The sequence below is a fragment of the Lampetra planeri genome, chromosome 28, assembly GCF_965212315.1.
Source record: "Lampetra planeri chromosome 28, kcLamPlan1.2.h2, whole genome shotgun sequence".
Taxonomy (NCBI): domain Eukaryota; kingdom Metazoa; phylum Chordata; class Hyperoartia; order Petromyzontiformes; family Petromyzontidae; genus Lampetra; species Lampetra planeri.
In genome coordinates, this window is record NC_136134.1 from 8,737,770 (window position 1) to 8,760,826 (window position 23,057).

General features: G+C 53.8%; 2 protein-coding genes across 2 annotated transcripts; both read right to left on the bottom strand.

Moving 5' to 3' along the window:
• Positions 1-361: 361 nt before the first annotated feature.
• Positions 362-6,918, bottom strand: LOC144728283 (trypsin-3-like). The gene is made up of 5 exons (XM_078607593.1): positions 6,882-6,918; positions 3,816-4,017; positions 2,284-2,425; positions 637-903; positions 362-532 (listed from the first exon to the last, which is right to left on the bottom strand). The coding sequence occupies exons 1-5, from the start codon at positions 6,916-6,918 to the stop codon at positions 362-364; spliced, it is 819 nt and encodes a 272-aa protein (XP_078463719.1).
• A 3,588-nt stretch (positions 6,919-10,506) lies between these two features.
• On the bottom strand, positions 10,507-20,634 carry LOC144728391 (uncharacterized). Its single transcript, XM_078607790.1, has 5 exons — positions 20,355-20,634; positions 15,194-17,217; positions 13,943-14,118; positions 13,111-13,448; positions 10,507-12,709 (listed from the first exon to the last, which is right to left on the bottom strand). Exons 2-5 carry the CDS (start codon positions 17,200-17,202, stop codon positions 12,518-12,520), a joined length of 2,715 nt encoding a protein of 904 aa, XP_078463916.1. The 5' UTR covers positions 17,203-17,217; positions 20,355-20,634; the 3' UTR covers positions 10,507-12,517.
• Positions 20,635-23,057: the final 2,423 nt, after the last annotated feature.

Genomic DNA, 23,057 nt, shown 5'->3' on the forward strand with positions numbered 1-23,057 from the left:
AGAGGGAAGCGGGAGATTGAGGAATAGAATAAGGAATAGGAGGTGGATTGGGGCGGGGGGGGGGAGGGCGGTATGGAGGATGAGGCGCAGAGGAGAGAGGAGGATGAGTAGAAAGAGGAAGGGGGAGGAAGATGTGTAACAAGAGGAGGAAATATGGTGGCGCAAGAAGGATGAGGAGTAGAATCTGGAGTAGGCGGTGCAAGGAGTACGAGTCGGAGAAGGAAATGAGCAGGGGGGTGGAGTAGGAGGAAAGAGGAAGGAAGAGAGGAAGCCCAGACCAGATCCCATCCTTTTGTTTCTTCCCCCCCCGACCCCGACTACCTCCACGCCCCCGCCGAACTCTCTGCCACCGTCTCCAGCGTCACCAGCGGGAGCGGCGGCGTGCGTCGCGTACGATGGTCATCTCGATCCAGTAGCGGAAGCGGGCGATGCTGCTGTAGACGCCGGGGTAGCGCGAATCTGCGCAGCTGTTCCCCCACGACACGACCCCAAACAGGCGGCCCCCGCACACCAGAGGACCCCCGGAATCTCCCTGCCGGAAGGGGATGGGGGGGGGGTGGTGAGGGGTGGGGGGGGGATCGCGGGGCACAGCAGCAGCAGCAACAACCGTGGCGGTGCCCGTCGGTGCAACCGCACCTGGCACGAGTCCTTGCCGCCGGACCTGTAGCCGGCGCACACCATGCTGTGGGTGATGAGGCCGTTGTAGGCGAGCGTGGAGTTGCACTGAGCGCTGGGCACGAGCGGGACACGCACGGCGCGGAGACGATCGGCGGTGGCTCGGCCCAGGCTGGACGTGAGGCCCCAGCCGGAGACGCGGCACAGCGTGCCGGGGCCGGGCCACGAGCCCGGCTCCGCGAGCCCTACGGTGCCCACGAAGGCGTTGAGGGTGGCCGGGCGGTTGAGCTTTGGAGGGGTGGGTGGGGGGGAGAGGGATTGAGTGGGGGGGGGGGCAGAGGTGGCGGGTCGGGGTGAGACGTGGGGTGAGACGTGGGGCGAGACGTGGGGCGAGACGTGGGGCGAGACGTGGGGCGAGACGTGGGGCGAGACGTGGGGCGAGACGTGGGGCGAGACGTGGGGCGAGACGTGGGGCGAGACGTGGGGCGAGACGTGGGGCGAGACGTGGGGCGAGACGTGGGGCGAGACGTGGGGCGAGACGTGGGGCGAGACGTGGGGCGAGACGTGGGGCGAGACGTGGGGCGAGACGTGGGGCGAGACGTGGGGCGAGACGTGGGGCGAGACGTGGGGCGAGACGTGGGGCGAGACGTGGGGCGAGACGTGGGGCGAGACGTGGGGCGAGACGTGGGGCGAGACGTGGGGCGAGACGTGGGGCGAGACGTGGGGCGAGACGTGGGGCGAGACGTGGGGCGAGACGTGGGGCGAGACGTGGGGCGAGACGTGGGGCGAGACGTGGGGCGAGACGTGGGGCGAGACGTGGGGCGAGACGTGGGGCGAGACGTGGGGCGAGACGTGGGGCGAGACGTGGGGCGAGACGTGGGGCGAGACGTGGGGCGAGACGTGGGGCGAGACGTGGGGCGAGACGTGGGGCGAGACGTGGGGCGAGACGTGGGGCGAGACGTGGGGCGAGACGTGGGGCGAGACGTGGGGCGAGACGTGGGGCGAGACGTGGGGCGAGACGTGGGGCGAGACGTGGGGCGAGACGTGGGGCGAGACGTGGGGCGAGACGTGGGGCGAGACGTGGGGCGAGACGTGGGGCGAGACGTGGGGCGAGACGTGGGGCGAGACGTGGGGTGAGACCCGGGGTGAAAAGTGGAATGACAGGTGGGGTGAGGTGTGGGGGCGAGTGAGATGTGCAGTGGTTAAGTGAGCGGTGAAACAGACGCCGGTGTTAAAGATGAAGCCGATGACGATGAGGTTAACGATGTTGAAGCCGTGATAATTGTTTTTTTACCCTTCTATCTGGCAACAAAACTGACACCTTTTTACAAGGAGTCATGTTTGCATAGACCACAATACCTGCAGTCATAATGCAAACAAAAAACACAACTCTGATAATGTGCACTGTCCTTGAAGTTGATTGGTCCACACCCAAGACAGCTTTCCTTAGAGCCTAGTCTCACATGGATTGGACCAGATGACGCCAAAAGGCGCACAACTCAAAGACAATGCACCATCAGAGTATGAGAGCTCGGGGTAAGCATTGTAAAAAGGTGTCAGTTTTGTTGCCAGATAGAAGGGTAAAAAAAACAATTATCATATTTTTACTGGCAAATGAGGTTCCAATGATGTTGAAGCTGACATGGTTGACGATGTGGAGGAGCCCACCTTGAGGAGCATGATGTCGTTGTCCTCTGTGCGCGAGTTGTAGAAGGGGTGCGGGATGGTCCGCACCGCGCGGAAGAACTGCTCGCGCCCCTCCAATTTTGAAATGGAATTTTCCCCAAGCACCACACGTATGATGGGCAGCCTGTACCATCGCACGAATTGAGATGGATGCGGGGGGGGGTGGTCAGCCGTTAGCGCTCTGCGCTACGAACCCGGCGGCACGAGTTCGACTCCCGCTCATGGCACGGCCAACACCAGTCACGATTATCTGAACCGATCCAGGGCCTCCCCTAGATCGACTCAGCCTCAAATGAGTACCTAGTGCGGTGTGTAAACTTCGCCACTAGGGAGACAAAGGTGGCCGGGCGTGGTGCTGGCGACCCGCCCCATCGTGCGCCGTGCCGGGCTTCACAGGCGCAGCTCCAGTGCCGGATTATCCTAGTAGCAAAAGTAGCTACACATTTAGTAGCTACTACATATGTCGTAGCTACGGGCCCCGCACTTTCAAGAGCCCCGCACTTTCAAGAGCCCCGCACTAAATGCTTTCAAGCTATCAATTCCGGTTCAGAGATTCTGCACTTGCCCTATTACTATAGTACTATACCGCCTTCAAACTTTTATGAACAACTGGGTGTTTAAGGTTAGCGATTTGTCGTATTATCTGGCTGTATAGCAAATGAAAAAAATACAATTACTTTACGATGCAAGTTAAAAATTGCGTTTCAATTTTTTTTATTTAGGGCCCTTTATAAAATATGCTACCCTGCACTAGCTTAATCCGGCACTGCGCAGCACGCAAACAACATTTGCCCCTACCGTCTTTTAAAGGCTATACGGGGGCATATTTTTTGCCTTTGTTCAGCATCGCGGGTGGAGCATTGAGAGAGGCAGGAGCGCTTGCATTGAAAGAGTCCCTGCGATCAATGTAGCTGGCGCACAATGGGTCCATGGAGCACGAGTGGGCCTGGGAGGGCTACAAGGTCTCCAATCGAAGACCCGAGCGACGGGGCCTTAATTACAGATGAAAGGCAACGACTCTGGTAGAGAATGAAAGATGGAGAGGGTGGGGTGAGTGAGTGAGAAGGGAGTCGGGTTAGGTGGAGGAGAGCGAGAGTTGTGGAGGGGGGGGGGGGAGTGAGAGTTGTGGTGGGGGGGCGATTGAGTGAGAGTTGTGGACGGGGGGGCAAGTGAGTGAGAAGGGAGTCGGTTAGGTGGAGGAGAGCGAGAATTGTGGAGGGGGCGAGTGAGTGAGGGATGGTTGTGGCGGGGTGGGGGGGGGCGAGGAGTGAGAGAGAGTTGTGGAGGGGGCGGGCGAGTGAGAGTTGTGGAGGGGGGGAATGAGAGTTGTGGAGGGGGGGAATGAGAGTTGTGGAGGGGGGGGGCGAGTGAGTGAGTGAGAGTTGTGGAGGGGGGGGGGCGAGTGAGAGTTGTGGAGGGGGGTGCGCGTGAGTGAGTGAGGGATAGTTGTGGAGGGGGGGGGGTGAGTAAGTGAGAGTTGTGGGGGGCGAGCGAGTGAGCGAGGCAGCACGTACCGCAGGTTGCAATGCGCCGCGGTCACCACCCACTGCCGTCCCACCAAGGAGCCCCCGCAGAAGTGGGAGCCACGGGGCCGCTGCAGCGACGCCTGGTACTTGATGGAGTAGGGGGGCACCTCGTAGCCCCCCACGATGCGAGGCGTGCCCGGGCGCGGAGTCCCGACGGCCAGGGCGGGTGGGCACACGCAAGTGCACACGGCTGCCCACAGGTCATCACTCGGGGTCAACCAAGGGCTGCGAGGGGGGGGGGGTGGTGGGGGAGGGGGCCCCACGTTGGTGGAGCAGTGGGGGGCTGCTGCTGCCCCCCCCCCCTGCATTGCCATTGCAAAATCGGAGCGTCCCAGTGAGTGCTGGGCAGTTGCGTTGCGTTGCTGTTGATGTTTCAATTTAGCGGTACGACCTCATTGTATAGTTAAAGATTCGAAGACAAATAAGTAATGTTTTTTCAAAACTTTTTTTTAAACACGCTTTAATGAAATGTACTAGTAATGGAAGAACTCCACGACTCCAGGAAGTGGCCCTGAAACGTCCCATAGCGTAAGGAACCGTGGTCAATTACAGTCAACGTCAGTTTACCGTGGACAACTAGACCCAAGCCAAAACATAACATATAAATAAGAATGTTTTAGAATATATTTTTATGATAGAATATAGTATTGTCATCAGTATGACATAAGTATACCAAGTTTGCAGTCGATACCACATTGGGGAATTGGGTTAAAATTTAGTTACAAGATTTGAGGATACAACAACAACAGACAGAGTGAGCTAAATGAAAGCGTGTAATAATAAAAAGGTTTGATGCGTTTCATCACAGTGGCAGGAGCGGCCTGAAGTTATGGCACTGCATTTAGCCTCGTTAAACACATTCCTGCGGAGGGAGCTGGTAGGAACGTTGGGTTGCTCGGTCAATGGCCAGGGTCAACGGCGGCGTGGTGTATTCCGCAAATATGGCCGACTGTGAGGGCGGGCACAAGCCGGCGTGAGTAGGTTAAACGTTGAGTTTTATAAGGGCACCACGGGGTGACCAGCCCTCCCCACCCAGCCCCACCCCTCCCACCCCCTCCCACCCCCACCCAGCCCCACCCAGCCCCTCCCCACCCTCCCCACCCAGCCCCTCCACACCCTCCCCACCCAGCCCCTCCACACCCTCCCCACCCAGCCCCTCCCCACCCTCCCCTCCCCACCCAGCCCCGCCCTCTCCTCCCCACCCAGCCCCTCCCCACCCTCCTCTCCCCACCACTCCCATTTTTGGATTCACGACGGACGGACGGACACAATAATCCCCTGTGGGCTGGTGGAACCAGGTGGTTCCTATCAGTAGAAGCGATTACATATCCCCATCAATTTGCCTCACGCGGAGTGCGACGCTAAAGCCCAGGCAAAGCACTTTTACCTGTTAGAATGCACCGTGTGTAATACAGGGGTTATGTTTTTTGTTAGATCGCGTAAATATATAAATGTGTCGTTTATATATTTATGCGATCTCACCCCAAAAAAACCTGTATTATGGATGATACTGGTCGCGAAAGCCTACGTGTTCAACTGCACCGTGTATGTTGCTACTCAGCAATTGTGCACAAGCAACAAAACCTCACAACAAAATGTATTTTACCAGGTAAGGCCCACTGAGCTGTACAGCTCTTCCTTTTTCTCAGAAGCGACCTGGCCACAAATGATAGCTCAAACAAGTGGCGCATCATCACGTGGAAGTTTATAGCAGCAACATTACTCTAAACGCGTGGTGTTGTTGTTTCTAAATGTGGAGGGAAACCCCGGAGGACTGAGACAAAGCCACGCCACCATCGGGAGAGAGACACACAAACTCCACATCTAGAGGGGTCAGAGTCGGGATCGTACCCACGACCTCCTGTATACCAGGCGAGGTAGTTCACATCTCGCCACGTGGCTCGCCACGTGGCCGCAGAATTCGCGAATAACACCACGGCCTTAAACGTAAATAAATATGTAATAGCCAACGTTTCGGGCAACGGCCCTTCAAAGCACTTCTTTACATCACAGATGGATATTCTCCTATGAAGAAGGGCCATTACCCGAAACGTCGCCCTATTGTGTTTTATGTCATATTCAGGGCAGTGGTCGTCACAACACAGAACCACTGTCGTCTACTCTCCATCAGCGGAGGAGGAACAGGAAAACGACACGAACTCTCTCATCGTGGCGACGTTTAGGCCATGAACGTACTGCCATCATCATACACAAGATTAGAATAGCCTCTGGACAAAGTTAGTCTATGGGACAAAGTTAGTCTCTGGGCAATATTAGTCGATGGGACAAAGTTAGTCGATGGGCGATGTTAGTCGATGGGACAAAGTTAGTCTATGGGACAAAGTTAGTCTATGGGACAAAGTTAGTCTATGGGACAAAGTTAGTCTATGGGACAAAGTTAGTCTATGGGACAAAGTTAGTCTCTGGGCAATATTAGTCGATGGGACAAAGTTAGTCGATGGGCGATGTTAGTCGATGGGACAAAATTAGTCTATGTGACAAAGTTAGTCTATGGGCGATGTAAGTCGATGTCAGTGGTTCTTCTTCACCTGGGTTGCACGCACCCCATGGGGTGCGGAGCCATGGCCAGATTGCTTTCGAAGTTAACACGAACTACTTTGTTTAATCAAACCTATGCATTTATTAACATTATACATTTAAACAATTGAGAACCCAAGGGGTGCAAGGCTGCAGTAAAGGTTAAGAACCACTCCTGGTATATGTGCAACGTTAGTATACAGCCGTGGTTTGTTTATGGGCAATGTTAGTCTATGGACAACGTTAGTGTACAGCCAATGTTAGTGTACAGCCAATGTTAGTCTATGGGCAATGTTAGGTCATGGACGGTATATAGTAAACCTCCAACGGTGGAGGAATCAGAACAACACTTCACAAACTCAGCCTCTCGCCATCCCATCGCCAGCAGCAGACACCGACGTTGGCGTTCAGCTCATGAACACCACGCGCGAGAAGAACAACAGAGAAGCAGCAGCAGCATCGGCAAGCGAATGAGCGAGGCAGCAAGTAAAAGTCGACGTACGATCTGAAACCGACCTGCCACGGACAGCATCGCGGTCGCAGTCACTTCCATTGTGCGCCGTGCAAGGATGTCCCCCTCCTCCTCCACCTCCTCCACCTCGCGTGTAATGTAATGGTCCGGGGTGATGTGTTTCTTAATTAATCATAGACACGTGCACACCGCAAGTATAGCAGGATACGGCTTCACACGGCACGGCGTGTTGCCTCGTCTCGCCTGACGGGGGTGAGCGGTGGGGACTCTTTACCTGCAACCCCCCCCCCAGCCCCAGGGCACCTGGCAAGCGTCGAGTTCACCTGTGCGGGGTGACGTCACACGCAATCAGCACGCAAGCGAGTGACGTCACACGCAGCTCGCCGTCATCCACACAAAGAATGACAAAGATGCCCCCCCACCCCCTACTTTAACAAGGCGGTGTGGGGGAGGGCAAGTGTTGGTTAGCGAGCACCTATTATGAAGGACGACACGACACACAAGAGGGTGGGTGGGTGATCACCCACGCCCGGCCGCCTTTGTCTGAACCCCCAACGCCGATGTTTAACACACATTTATGGCTGAGTCGACCTAGGGGAGACCCAGGACCGGTTTCAGATAATCGTCACTGACGGTGGTGGTGGTGGCCGTGAATCGGGACTCGGAACCCGGGTCGCCGGGTTCGTAGCGCGGCGTGCTACCCACTACACTACCGCTCCCCGGAGTCACAGACACACACACACAGACACACACACACAGACACACACACACAGACACACACACACACAGTCACACACACACAGTCGCACACAGTCACACACACAGACACACACACACAGTCACACACAGTCACACACACACAGTCACACACACAGACACACACACAGACACACACACAGTCACACACACAGACACACACACAGTCACACACACAGACACACACACACAGACACACACACAGACACACACACAGACACACACAGACACACACACAGTCACACACACAGACACACACACAGTCGCACACAGTCACACACAGACACACACACACAGTCACACACATTCACACACACAGACACACACACAGTCACACACACAGACACACACACAGTCACACACACACAGACACACACACACAGTCGCACACAGTCACACACACAGACACACACACACAGTCACACACACACAGTCACACACACACAGACACACACACACAGTCACACACACACAGTCACACACACACAGACACACACACACAGTCACACACACACAGACACACACACACAGTCACACACACACAGACACACACACACAGTCGCACACAGTCACACACACAGACACACACACACAGTCACACACACACAGTCACACACAGTCACACACACATACACACACACACAGACACACACACACAGCCACACACACACACAGTCGCACACAGTCACACACAGACACACACACATCTAATACTGGTATGAACGTCCTGGTTACACCAGCCCACAGGGGATTATGGTGTCCGTCCGTCGTGCAGGGAGGGGCTGGGTGGGGAGGGTGGGGCTGGGTGGGGAGGGTGGGGAGGGGCTGGGTGGGGAGGGTGGAGAGGGGCTGGATGGGGAGGGTGGGGCTGGGTGGGGGGTGGGGCTGGGTGGGGGGTGGGGCTGGGTGGGGAGGGGCTGGTCACCCCGTGGTGCCCTTATAAAACTCAACGTTTCACCTACTCACGCCGGCTTGTGCCCGCCCTCACAGTCGGGCATATTTGCGGAATACACCACGCCGCCGTTGACCCTGGCCATTGACTGAGCAACCCAACGTTCCTACCAGCGCCCTCCGCAGGAATGTGTTACCTTTTCATCATAACTTAATAGCCCACGGGGCCAAAGCATACATTGGTGGTGCACTGGTGGTGGTTACGCACGCCTGCAATCCAGCACTGTTAGTTCAAGTGAAATTCCCCTCCCGTGAGCGTTGATGTGCCTTCTCCTGGCTCGCCAGGAGAAGGCAGCAGAGCACAACATATTCTTAGTTCTAGATTTGAAGCTTTCGTGACTGCAAGGAATCATATTCTTAGGTTTTTTCAGTAAAGTCACGTAGGTAAAACATCAAAATTAATGAACCTACGTGACTTTACCGAAAAAACCTAAGAATAACATATTCTTAGTTCTTTCGGTAAAGTCACGTAGGTAAAAAATGAAATTAATAAAAATAAAATAAAAATCACTTTTTTATTTTTATTAATTTTGACTTTACCGAAAGAACTAAGAATATGAATCCTTGCAGTCACGAAAGCTTCAAATATAGAGCAAAACGTTGAACTCCCGTCTCTATGGGATATATGTAGATGTCGTGACGTGGAATGAGTCACTGGAGCGCGTGCCGCTGGGAGATTGGTAGACAATAGAATCAGGGGTAGCAGCGCGCTCGACCAGTTGCACCTGTGGGCAAGGCACGGGGCAATCTGGGGGGTCCAGAGGGGTGCGGAGGCCGAGGGCGGAGCCTGGCAACGCTGGGCAGGATAGTTCAAGTTCATTTATTTGGTATAGCCCTGTGAGCCATTCGGCTCTTGAATCGGGTGCAACCGCAACAAACAAAAAAGAAAAAACATGAACAAAAAACATCCTAAAGTGACTATGTGACTGAGTGCAAACAGAAAATCCAATTAAAGACAGCAAAATATTGCAGAAAAAAACACCGTACACCAACGCTGTGTCGGGGCTGCTGCGATGTGGAGTGGAAGTCGTCGTGGTGCCGTCGTCGTTGTGATCTTCGCCCTCTTCATGCTGTGGGTCTGGCAGCGTGTTGGCTGTCCCGACCCCCCCCCCGGTGGGTGGTTATCCCCTAAAGGCTGTGACGGCCGGAATAAAAGAAAGACTACCTCCCACTGTCTGTGAATTAGTATACTACATATGCTGACCTTCCTTCACGCCGTATGTAGCCAACCGTGATAATCGGAGGTGCGGGGGAAGGATGACAAACTAAACACAAAGCGGTTCTACAGAAATGAGTTTTCAATCCAGATTGAAAAGTGCGCAGCTCCAGTGGATTCCTAATATCGGAAGAACGTTCCAGACGGCCGCAGAAGCGCATCTGAAAGCGCGCGACACGGTGATCGTTTTTGTTCGATGGCTAGCCAAAAGCCACTGCGAGGATAACCAGAGTTTACAGAATTCTCTCAACGGGTTATGCATCTTGACGAGATCGGCGAATAACTGTGGTTAATTTGTGGTGAGCACTGTGTGTGCAATGAGTGCGGGATAGAGTGTTCCCCCCTCGCAGGCGTGGGTTTTTTTCCCAGGGTGCTCCAGTTTCCTCTCACGTGTTAACCACTCGTTAATTAGACCTCAATGTGTAGGAGAACCGCAGAACTTGGGAAACTGTGGGCACCAGCTCATCACGTGGATGTCTTCTCCACTTGTCTGCTTTCCTTGAACATCCAAGTTATTCTCTCTCTCGGAGAGCGAGTGATTGCTGTGCGGTGGCGCGTTACGAGTTTGCATGATCGTTATTATAATGACCAATATGAATTACAAGTGTTTAAGTCACTGATTTAAATGGCCGTGGGTTGGTGGAAAAGGGGTACCGCCTCGGTGATGTTGACAATAACCCCGGCTGGGCATGTTCCACTTAGATTTAAACAATAAAATTATGAATGCCTCAAAATTGACAATCCACATTCCACGTCTTCAATGTTTAATAGTAAGCATATTGTTTTCCCTATTAAACATTCGTAAAGAATACACATTGAATAATCCCATGACCTGTGAAATGCAGTATATATCTCTCTGAACCCAACCCCATTGCTGTAAACATGTGGTGCAAACATAACCCGACATATGGCTTCTCAAAAGCATCATCTGCAGCAGTCGCGCAGTCATTAACTCCCGCACGTGCAGGCAGTCGAGCAAGTGGGTTCATGAACCCGTCAGTGCGAACCCAATGAGAAACCCACCTCGTTTAAACAAATTTCAAACGGTTATCGAATTTGACGAATTTCCATCGATTACATCCGGGACACGTGCCCGAGTGCGTTTCTACCCAACGACCCGTTCGCAGCCCACAGGGCGCATCGTATCAGGAGCGAACAGACTGAGGAGCTCCCTTGCAGGGGCGTTAGGTGGCGAGCGTGTCAGAATCCAGCCAATCGGAGGCGCCGTTCCTTCCCTGCCCTAACGCTACCGTTCAACAGGAGCGAACGTCAAGCCCACGTAGCGCCACGCAAGAGCCCTCTGGGGCTCACTGAAGCGCACCTCGATTCTCCGTGGAATTACGTCACAGGATCCCGTGGCATAGAGCCGCAAAGTAAAAAAGCTCATATTTGGTTAAAGCACTCGCGGTATTTACCAGGGAGGCCGCTTGGGCTCGAACAGCAAATCCCGGCAAGCGCGGTAACGCTCACGACATGTCACCGGCCCATTAACACATTCCTTCGGAGTGGGCAGGTAGGAACTTTGTTGGACAGCGCATTCGTGCGATCCGTATCACGCGGCGCGTCACGTGGTGCTGAGCCCGCCCGAAGCGCCCTATGAAATACAAATCGAGGGCGTGGCTATGCACGACAGACAGACAAATAATCCCTGGTGGGCAGTGTGGGTGGAACTGTTGTTCCTACCTGTATCATCCGCACCTCCGATTAGCACAGATGCCTACGTATGGTACGAAAGAAGTTCTACATACGTACGGACACCATGGGCACTAGACTTCTGACCGCTGGGTCACCAGAGTGGTGTGTATATAGTAGGTAGCAGAGCAAATAGCATGGTGGTCTCTCTGTATATATTATAATTTTTTTCTAGTGTCATCTCTTCGTACGCTCCGGACACTTTGGAGTGGAACCCCACACGTTAAAGTATATATTTTTAAAATTCTCAACAAAAATCCCATGCAAGACCCTCACCTAAATGAGTTTTGAGACTCGGTGAGGATTTCCCAAGTTCATAAATAAAGTATGAATATTTAAATCTTGACTTAAAGCTTTCGTGACTGCAGGAATTAATATTCTTTGGGTCTTTCGGTAATTCCACGTAGATAGATTTTTTATTTTCTACCTACGTGGCTTTACGAAAGACCCAAAGAATATGAATATTTAACTCGTTTGTACTATGACATGTTCGGCAAACGCACTCTCCCTCCAAAAGTTACATTCAAGGCACCCTATATTTAGTTTAAATTTTAAAATAAAACATATGCCCCTACAGTGTAATGCATTTGCGTTTTGCCATTATGAACCGTTTTGCCCACGGCACCACCACACGACGGGAAGGGGAGTTGGAGCCAATTGCACTAAAGGGCAACAGACGGAGGGGGCAAGATGACCAGGAGAGGGAAAGGGACACTGAGACGGTAGACGCCAAGACGGACAAAGAGAAGGGCACGGCTCAAGATGAGGGCAGCAGGAAGGACGAAGGAGCTGCCGGCAAGAAGGGGAGGAGCGGGAAAAGGAATGACCAAGATATCGCTGATGAGAGGGAATTGATGATGATGAGAGGGGTGGAAAGATGGGAAAGGAGACGCAAACGGAGCTGCACGGAGCAGCGTCTGTTTCCACAGGGGGCGGCGGGCAGAGGGCAGGGATTCAAAGTGGGGGGTGGCAGCCATGCATGAGTCACGTGATGTACGGGAGGCTTGAGGCGACTTGGACAAGTGACGAGACAAAAACGGCTTCCGTTGCGAATTCCCCGCAAGCTCACTCCTCCACCGGCGGCCTCGTGGGCCGTAGGAGGGGGCGGACGGCCTTGTCGTAGAATGTGGAGAGACGCCCCAGGGTTTGGTTCCAGAAGTCGGCATCAAAGGGCACGGGCGCGATGGCCAGGTCCTCTTCCGTGTAAACGACAAAGTCTGCCAAGAGGAGGCGGCTCACCGCCAGCTGACACTGCACCTGTACGCACGCGCGCAAAGTGCACACACACAGACAAAGTGTTCCCCTGTGTGGTATTTAACGGACTGTTCAAATGCTGTGTGGTATGGCCCACCGAGCTATCTGGGTCTTTTTCGGAAGCGACCTGGCCACAAATTATAGTTCACCGAAGTGGTTTATCACTTGGACGTTTATAGCAGCCAAATACTCTTGAATGCCTGATGTTGATTCTAAACGTAGAGGGGAAAACCGGAGGACCCGGAGAAAAATCCACGTGACCCCAGGGAGAACACATGCGAATTTCAAAGACAGGCGTCAGGGTCGGGATCAATCCCACGACCTAGGCGAGGTAGTGAACATCTCGCCACCGTGGCGCCCACGGTGGCGAGATGTTCACTACCTGACATAATAACATCTCTCACCTGTGTGTAGTAGCTGTGCTCCCTCTTGAGCTCGTAGTTCGTGCGTCCACCCTGCTCGACCACGTCAAGGCAGAATTTCCGATCGCTCGCCCACGCCTCCCTGACCGACCCCGCACGGTGCTTATACGGACACTTGACCTCCAGCAGCAGTCGCTGCGTCGCATCCACCGCCGGCGGTGGCGATGGTGGGGATCGCGGGGACAGCGAGGAAGAGTCGAGGTCCCCTGCTGACGGTGCCACGGGCTCCAGCGTGACGAGGCCGTCGGGGCTAGCGGCCAGCCAGGGTCGCTCGGCGTCCACGTAGAGGCCGCAGGGGCTGACGCGGACGACGTAACGGCCTGGGGCACGGAATGAGGGAGAGATGGGACGGGAGGGGGGGGATCATCGCATGCGAGCAAGCGGTGTGGCAAACCGGGACACGGCACACCGGGATGGATTTAGCAGTGGGGGTGTGGGGGTGGGGGGGAGAGACATGGGGACAGGACGCAGCACAAGGGACATTTAATCCATGACCCAAAACTCTCGAGAAGCGCACGAAAAAATATACATTTACACCACATGGGCACGCACCGTCATCGCAACCCATCCTGCACCACACAGCATCACCATCACACAAACCACGCACCACCATCAAACACCATTAGACATCTGATAGCGTCATCACAAATACAGGACACGGCACAGAGCGGCGTCATCGTCGTCATCATCATCATCCGCACCTCCGATTAGTACGGTGCGAAATACGTTGAACATACATACATCATTATCATAACCACCACCGCCACCATCATCATCGTCGTGATGGTCACGGCGAGGCGCGTGGCTCCCCCACCTTTCATCTGCCTCTGCTTCTTCTGCCGGTAGAGCTCCACGGCAGTGGCCTCCATGTTCCGGCCCCACAGCAAGGCCGCCGTGCGGAGGGTCCTCGCGGTGGCGGCCCCGCCCGGCGGGGGCAGCAAGGACCGCAGGTAGGACTCGGGCACCCGGTCCGAATGCCCAGACACGTAGCTGTGCGAAGGCGGAACGAGCGACGGCAAGAGGGGCGGCACAGATGCACCGATGCGCCGCGTACGAGAAGCCCGAGGCCTGGTGCCCACGGGGCAGCTGGTGCCCGCAGGTGGTTGGGCTCGCTGCCCTACTAACTCATGTAGGGGGCAAGTTTTTTGTTTGTTTTTAAAACAATGTGATATCAATTTTTCTTCTCATTCTACTTAATTGAATACTGGGTAGTTGGTATTTATCGTTAACATTGTGCATTCTTAAATATATATATGGAATTGTTTGCAGTTAAGGCGGTAAGTCAAGAAGTGTGTGACCTCAGTTTGCTTGGGTGAAAGAAACGAAATACTGTGCACGAATCTTCATCGGGAAAAACTAAAATAAATCACCGAAGGCCATTGTCATCTTCGTCAAGATGATCGTCATCACTGTCGTCATTATCGTGGAGATAGTCATCATCATCATCGGCACCATTACAATCATAGCTGTTGTCGTCAGCGTCATCATAATGAACACGATCATCGCTATGATTGTCATCATTGTGGTCTTCGTCAAGATGAGTACTGTACGACAATCATATTATCATCACTGCTCAGGTCGTCCTGCCCACTGCTCAGTAACCCCGCCCACTGCTCAGTAACCCCGCCCACTGCTCAGGTAACCCCGCCCACTGCTCAGGTAACCCCGCCCACTGCTCAGGTGGCTCTGCCCAGCCCAGATAGCCCAACCCACTGCCAAAGTATCTCCGCCCACTACTCATATAGCTCCGCCCACTGCTCATGTAGCTCCGCCCACTGCTCAGGTACCTGCGCCCATCGCTAAGGTGTAGCCCCGCCATCCGTCCACACATGTCGGATGAAACAGGAAGTAAATCAATATTTAAGCCATGGACAAAATCCCGAATCTCACTAAATGTTCAGGACACCGGGACAGCCTTGCAGAAACCTACCGGGACCCGTACCGGCCAAACCGGGACAAGTCGATAGCACAGCCTTGATTTAACGGCGTAACAACCTGCCCCGGGACGCTTGCCATTTTCCTAGTCGTTGCCGTGATGTCTCGCGTACCCCGACGGTGCCCTTACCGGCAGTGCGCGATCGAGTGAGCGACGGACGCCGTGATGCGGCCCTGGCGCCACGCGAACCACGCCTCGTTGTCGCTCTGGCCCCGCGTCGCCCTCTCCACCTGCTCCACCTGGTCCAGCGTCAGCTTGCGCAGAGGGTGCGTCGGGACGGTCGCCACGAAATCCTCTTTGCTGGCGCTCGCCAAGCCGTCGTCGTCATCGTCGTCATCGTCATCGACATCGTCTTCATAGTTTTCATCGTCGTCGTCGTCATCGTCAATATCTTCGTAGTTATCATCGTCATCATCATCATCACATTCATGGCCACGTTCTTCATCGCGGTGTTCATCTTTGCACCCGTGATCGTGATCTTCAGCGGAATCGTCCTCACGATCTTCGTCGTCATTGTCATCATCCTCATCCCCATGATCTTCCGTATAATCGTCAACATCATAACATTCATGTTCATCATGAACAGCTTCGTCATCATGATATTGACCATTATCATCATCATCGTCACAATCATCATCTTCATTGTCATCATCGTTATAATCACCGTTGTCATTGTTGATGTAGCGCACGGCTGAAGGATCTCCGCGTCCAGCCCCGGTCCAACCTCTGCCCCAACAGCGTCCCCTGGTGCCAACCCCCCAGGTGCCAAACCTCATGGTGCCAACCCTCCAGGTGCCAAACTTCATGGTGCCAACCCCCCAAGTAGCACCCGCCCTGCTGCCAGCCCCCCAAGTTCTGCCCCCCCAAGTGCCAGCCCCCCAAGTAGCACCCCCCCTGCTAGTGTTGCCCCTGTTAGTACAGCCCGCTCTCGTGTTGCCCGCTCTCGTGCTGCCCGCTCTCGTGCTGCCCGCTCTCGTGCTGCCCGCTCTCGTGCTGCCCGCTCTCGTGCTGCCCGCTCTCGTGCTGCCCGCTCTCGTGTTGCCCGCTCTCGTGCTGCCCGCTCTCGTGCTGCCCGCTCTCGTGCTGCCCGCTCTCGTGCTGCCCGCTCTCGTGCTGCCCGCTCTCGTGCTGCCCGCTCTCGTGCTGCCCGCTCTCGTGCTGCCCGCTCTCGTGGTGCCCGCTCTCGTGCTTCCTGCTCTCGTGCTACCCGCTCTCGTGCTGCCCGCTCTCGTGTTGCCCCTTCCAGTGCTGCGTCCTCTCGTGTTGCCCCCACTAGTGCTGCCCCTTCCAGTGCTGCCTGCACTAATGCTGCCCGCGCTCGTACTGCCCACGCTTGTAATGCCCCCTCTCGTGCTCCCCCCTCTAGGTCTGCCCCCTCTAGTACTACCCGCGCTCGTACTGCCCCCTCTAGTGCTGCCCTTCCCAGTGCTGCTCCCTCTCACCGCCGAGGTCCAGACTCCCGCACCCCTGGGCTTTGCCGCTCGTCCTCTGTCGGCCGCCCTGGCCGCCCGGCCACCTTCCCCACCCGTGGCTCCTTCCGCCCCGAGGCCCATCGCCCTGGCGACGAGCGAGACTCCGCCGGCACCGGCGCCACGGCCAGTCGCTCCGCTCCGTGTGGCGTCGCTCCCTCTCGCGGCCGCCCCACGCGCCGGACGCCCCCTCGCTCTGCCTCCCGCGCTCGGAATCGCCGCTCCGTCTCCGCCCAAACCCGTGAGGCTGCCCAACACGTCCCTCCCCATCTTCAAGCCGGCCTGCAACAACCACCACGCGCCGCCGCCGCCGCCGCCACCGCCACCGCCACCCGTCTCGGCACAAGCGCCGCCTCGAACGCTCGTTCTCGCGCTTCCTGCCGCACGCCTGGGCCGCGAGGACGTGGCGCCGGTCGCCTGCCCTCTCCTGGGCCCTGCCGACGGAACGGGCCACTCAACGGCCGTCGGCGGCTTTAAGGGTTCGCCCTTCGCCTTGGCGGGCCTTCGCTCGCTGACGGGCTTGGCTGGTCGCTCTCTCACGGCCTTCGTTTCAGAAGGCTGGGCCTTCTTCACCGATGAAGCCTTCGCTGCTCCTCCGGGTGGCCTCCCCACGTCCCCGGCTTGAGATTTTGAGCCTCTCTTGGCCCCGGCCTTGCTGCTGCCGAACATGATGATGCGCCGCTCCTGCGCAAAAAACGCACGATTGGAAAGACAAGAATTGTTACTCACAAAGCAACGCTTAATCTGTTTATTGTTTGAGCAGGAATGATGCATTGAGCAGGAATGATGCATTGAGCAGGAATGATGCATTGAGCATCCGCGGGATATAGTCGGAAAGTATCAGCTTGTGGGAAGGAGGGATGTTGTGATTCATAGAGTCGTTAGCATGAGATATGTTAGTCCCTAAAGTCACAAAATCAAATGTTCTTGGCAAATGATCTCTCTCTACACCTTGGACAAACAGCACAAGAGCAATGTGTTATACAACATCACCGGACGATAATAGAGCATTCTGGGTAATTAAATAACGAATCACCTTCTGCTCCACATCTCAAAAGAATACGTTGTAGTCTCTCGGCTTATCGGCTTTCCAGAGTGCCCCTACACCAACGGCATGTCAATGAAAAACAATTTCGTTTCATAAAACGGGAACTCACTTAAATTAGACTCTCGCACAATGACATCGGTCACTATAGGAACTCGGCGACGCAAGTCGGATTGCACGCCACGGCCGTCATCGTTGGTGACAAATAACTGTACTGGTTGTAGACTCGCCCCACCCCACCGCCACCAACCTGCACTGACCAGTGTGGTGAATTAGGGTCAAATAACCCCCACGATCCGCATGGTGTGGGGAGGCCTTCATCCGGCAATGGATTTATAAAAGCACTGGCGGCTGGCGGCCTTTAGTGCTTTTACACAAATAGTGAAAACACCTGCTTGCAGGCGGTGTGGTGGCCCTCACACCGGCGACATCTTATCGGCGAAAGTGGCCCCCCGTCTGACAATTAGTGAGGGGCACTGGGCCCGCAGAAGTGTTCTCACGATGGAGTCGAAGCCAAGGATCGGAACGCGTCCGAGAGGTAGATCCACCCGGGAGAATAGAGCGATGAAATCATGTTGCAGGTGCTAGGGGGTCGTCCATAAATGACGTCACGCGATTTTTGACGATTTTTGACCCCCCCCCCCCCACTTCGTAACACGACGTCACAAAGAGTCAGACCCCCCCCCCCCTCAAATATGACGTCACAAAGCTCTGCCCCCCCCCCAAAAAAAATAAAACATGCTTCAAATCGCTTGAAACTATTGTCATTGTAGTGCGTATTTAATGTGGCGCTGCACTCTGATGTTGTAGGAGAAAACATTTATTAAAAAGTCTATTTAATTAAGTAGAACGTGTTGTCTATATTTATTTGAAGTTTCGCATTTTTATGTGACGTTACATTTCTCAACACCCCCTCCCCCTCATCACACATCGTCACAAATGTCTGACCCCCCCCGCCCCCAGGTGCGTGACGTCATTTATGGACGGCCCCTAAGGTGGAGTTATAATTGTCGCGTGATCGTAGCAGGTGGTGGTAGCTTGGGAGAGCATCCATCCACCAGTGGCTCGAACATGGCTGATGATAATGATGGCCTTGAGTCTCGAGACAACGAAAGGTCACTGCTATCTGTCACTTGAATGTTGACTCGTGTAGCTACGTGCCCAGCCCAGTATTGTGAGCTATAGCTGTGGTTACCAATATCGAGTTTAAACTTAAACACATTCCTCTGGTAGGAACACGTTGGGTTGCTCGGTCAATGGCCAGGGTCAACGGCGGCGTGGTGTATTCCGCAAATATGGCCGACTGTGAGGGCGGGCACAAGCCGGCGTGAGTAGGTTAAACGTTGAGTTTTATAAGGGCACCACGGGGTGACCAGCCTCTCCCCACCCAGCCCCACCCCACCCAGCCCCAGCCCTCCCAACCCCCACTCAGCCCCACCCTCCCCTCCCCACCCAGCCCCTCCCCACCCTCCCCTCTCCACCCAGCCCCACCCCTCCCATTTTTTGATGCACGATGGGCGGACACAATAATCCCCTGTGGGCTGGTGGAACCAGGTGGTTACTACCAGTACTATTTTTGACTTTACCACAACAGCTGTCTCTGCTGTGGTCAAAGTCACACGATCACCCCTCGGTGTAAGAAGCCAAACGTTTTGTGGGACTCCGCACTGCTGTGTTTACACATAAGGGGACGTCAATAAATGACGTCACGCGATTTTGGACGATTTTTGACCCCCCCCCCCTCAAATATGACGTCACAAAGCTCTGCCCCCCCCCCAAAAAAAAATAGAAAACATGCTTCAAATCGCGTTGAACTATTGTCATTGTAGTGCGTATTTAATGTGGCGCTGCACTCTGATGTTGTAGGAGAAAACATTTATTAAAAAGTCTATTTAATTAAGTAGAACGTGTTGTCTATATTTAGTTAAAGTTGCGCATTTTGATGTGACGTCACATTTCTCCCCCCCCCCCTCGTCACACATCGTCACAAATGTCTGACCCCCCCCTAGGTGCGTGACGTCATTTATGGACGGCCCCTAACCCCCTCCCTGTACAGACTTCATAGACTGTTGTTTGCGAGCACCTATTAACAGAGGTGGGACAAAGTCATTGTTATGCAAGTCCAAGTCGAGTCGCAAGTCATCAAATTCATGACTCGAGTCTGACTCGAGTCCAAGTCACATGACTCGAGTCCACATCTCATAGGTGGGACAAAGTCATTGTTATGCAAGTCCAAGTCGAGTCGCAAGTCATCAAATTCATGACTCGAGTCTGACTCGAGTCCAAGTCACATGACTCGAGTCCACACCTCTGCCTATTAATGATAAGCAAAGGTGGTAGTGGTGGTGTTTGTGTGGTCAGCACCACGCCCGGCCGCCTTTGTCTCCCCACTGCCAAGGTGCTCACTTGAACGCCGAGTAAACCTCAGACGCTTCGAAATAAACTTGCATAGAGAGACAGAGATCCCCCATACATCCTTACAGATCGTTGATGATAACAATGTACTGTACAACCCTTTAATACGAAATCCCACCGCGCTCTGCCGTGTCAGTCAAGGGTGTGGGGGTGTGGGAGGACATGTCCGATTGACCATACTTCACCGCGCTGGTCAATTACTGTGCTTATTAGATATATCGAGCGGTAGTAGAACTCGTGTTCGTAGCGCAGTGCGCTAACGACTGCGCCACCGCTCCCCGCCCACACTTAGTCAATAAACACTGCACGTCCAAACACAAACAACTTGCGACGTCGCCAAAACGCGATCAGCTGTCGGTACCTTTCAATGCCGTGGCACACACGTGGCAAGAGTCAGCAGCAGCAACAGCAGCAGCAGCAGCTTCGAATCATTATCAGCGTCGCTTTAAACGCCACCACGTCTCGAGGTGGAGGACGGCTTTGCTCGGAGCACCGCCATCTACAACGAATGAGTTAGAAGTTAAAGTCCGGGGGGAGGAGGGGACTTGCCTCCGCCTGCCTCTGCTTGCCGGAAGCCTTCCAGGAATGTGCCCCCACGTGTCCCGAGATCATCATAACATCATCATCGTCATCATAACACACCCACCACCAGCGTGCACCCCCCCCCTCGGGCAGAGATGCGCAATGGTACAGCCCGAAAGCACGCCCACGTGTTTACAATGTCCCACCCCACTCCCACAACTCGCCCCACCCACCCTACCCCCCACCTACGCTCCCCCCCCCCACAACTCACCCCACCCACCCTACCCCCCCACAACTCATCCCCACCCACTCTACCCCCCACCCCTAACTCCCCCCCAACAACTCACCCCCACCCACCCTACACCCCCCCACCACTCACCCCCACCCACCCTACCCCCACCCCTCCTACTCCCCCCCACAACTCACCCCCACCCACCCTACCTCCCCACAACTCACCCCCACCCACCCAATCCCCCCCCACAACTCACCCCTACCCACCCTACCCCCACCCCTCCTACCCCAAAACTCACCCCCACCCACCCTACCCCCCACTCCCCCCCCACAACTCACCCCCACCCACCCTACCCCCCCCCCCACAACTCACCCCCACCCACCCTACCCCCCACTCCCCCCTACAACTCACCCCCCCAGGATAAAGACAATGGGTTGACCCACCACTCCCTCCACCCTCAATGACTCGATTCATCAACCCACACCGAGCCAAGAGCATGGCGAATTATGGTCACATTAACAACAGCACACGACCTAAGGAGGCCCTTATCCAGCAGTGGATGTTATGTGCATTACAATATGCAGTGTACTGTGTAATGCTGGTGAACAAAATAATTACGACAGTTTCGCGTAAATGATCGTGTTAGCATTGCCCCTTCACCAGCCCCTGTTCTGCTGATGAATCAAAATAATAGCTGATGACCCACGCACAGGTTTTGTTCAACTGGGGCATGTATGTGGCTGGCTTATGATGTGACTTTAAACAAAAGGCATTTGTCAACATTCCACAATGGTCCACTTGTACATCCACACGAGCCATTTCGCGGGGGGTGGGGGGAAAGGTGACGACACCAATGCTGATTCTATATCAGAATCAGCATATTCATTTATACCGGAGGAATCCGATGAGCTATGAAGCTTTTTTTTCACAGATGTCCAGTAAGGGGCGGGTAAAACATGTTACAACAACAAACAGTACAAGCACGTGATGGCAGTGTAAAGTACAAGGGAAAGTAAACAAATCACCCAAACACAAATACAACTCAACCATCCCCATCATACGAGGCAACTGAGCTACATAGATTTATATTATTTGGTTATTTCGGTAGAAAATAAAAATTAAAAATATCTACGTGACTTTACCAAAAGAACCAAAAGAGAATATGAATTCGTGCAGTCACGAAAGTTTTAAGTCGAAATCTTTCTAGATCTACTTGGTTTTTTTTAACTTATTTTTCAGAAGCTACCTGGCCACAAATGATAGCTCAACAAAGTGGCTTCTCGTGCCATCCTCATCACTCGGGGTGGATGTCCATGACAGAAGCTGTCGCTCACCTTTTGAGATGTTCATGGTCTCTCATTCTGCGTGCTGACAAAGTCCTACCGAGTCTCATGACACATTGTCGAGGAGGATTCCTGCAAAGCTTTTGCAACATGTGGCGAAGACTGTTTTAAATCGAAATTTAACCGCCACTACGGGGTGTGATTCCACAAAACTTTAAGATCTTTCAACAAACTCCGGGATAATCGAGTCTCTCATCTTTCTGAAGAGATGCCGCGACTCTAAGGTAATACCAATCGCATTTACACTAACCTCTGCTGCTGTCCTCTTCATATGCAAATTCCTTTGTCAAGACGCTCTTCCCCCTCCAACCCAGCTTAAATATACGCTGCCAAGCCCGGTGGTGTTCATTCAGACGCTGTCTTTCCGACAGACCTGTTCTTCACCTGAGGACGGCTGCTTGCGTTGTGGCCGAAACGTCGTGAGAATTATTTTATTATGTTTTATTTTTATTATTTTATTATTTCCCTTCTACGTGACTTTACCGAAAGAACCAAGAAGATGAATCGCTGCAGTCACGAAAGCTTTAAATCGAAAAAAAAGAAGACTGTTCTGTTTCGGTGCTGTATAGTCCAAACGATCAGCTTGCACTTTGGTTCTTTCGGTAAAGCCACGTAGAAAATAAAATAATAATAAGAATGAATGAGAAAACATAGTAAACTTGGAAATATAACGCAATACAACACAGACTAACACAACAGTCAACACCCACCTGGTTGATTACGTTCTTCCAAAGATTGCTAAATTTGAGAAAGTGTGTCTGTCTAAGTTGTCTGTGTTTTGTCTCTCTCTCAAATTTAGCAATCTTTGGAAGAAGGTAATCAACCAGGTGGGGTGTTGACTGTTATGTTAGCCGACTCTCTGTGTTGTATTGCGTTATATTTCCAAGTTTACTGTGTTTGTTTTCTCATTCATTCGTACCTGATGATGGTTGCTTGTGTTGCAATCGAAACGTCGTATTCTATTTTT

Coding starts and splice junctions, on each gene's coding strand:
- LOC144728283 (XM_078607593.1), bottom strand. CDS start 6,918: ATGGAAGTGACTGCGACCGCGATGCTGTCCGTGGCAG. Junction 4,018..6,881: donor CGCGATGCTGTCCGTGGCAG/GTCGGTTTCAGA, acceptor ACCTGTGGGCAG/CCGTGTGCACTTGCGTGTGC. Junction 533..636: donor GCGGCAAGGACTCGTGCCAG/GTGCGGTTGCAC, acceptor CCCTTCCGGCAG/GGAGATTCCGGGGGTCCTCT.
- LOC144728391 (XM_078607790.1), bottom strand. CDS start 17,202: ATGTTCGGCAGCAGCAAGGCCGGGGCCAAGAGAGGCTCAAAATCTCAA. Junction 14,119..15,193: donor CACTCGATCGCGCACTGCCG/GTAAGGGCACCG, acceptor GCCTTCGCACAG/CTACGTGTCTGGGCATTCGG. Junction 13,449..13,942: donor GAAGCAGAGGCAGATGAAAG/GTGGGGGAGCCA, acceptor TCCGTGCCCCAG/GCCGTTACGTCGTCCGCGTC.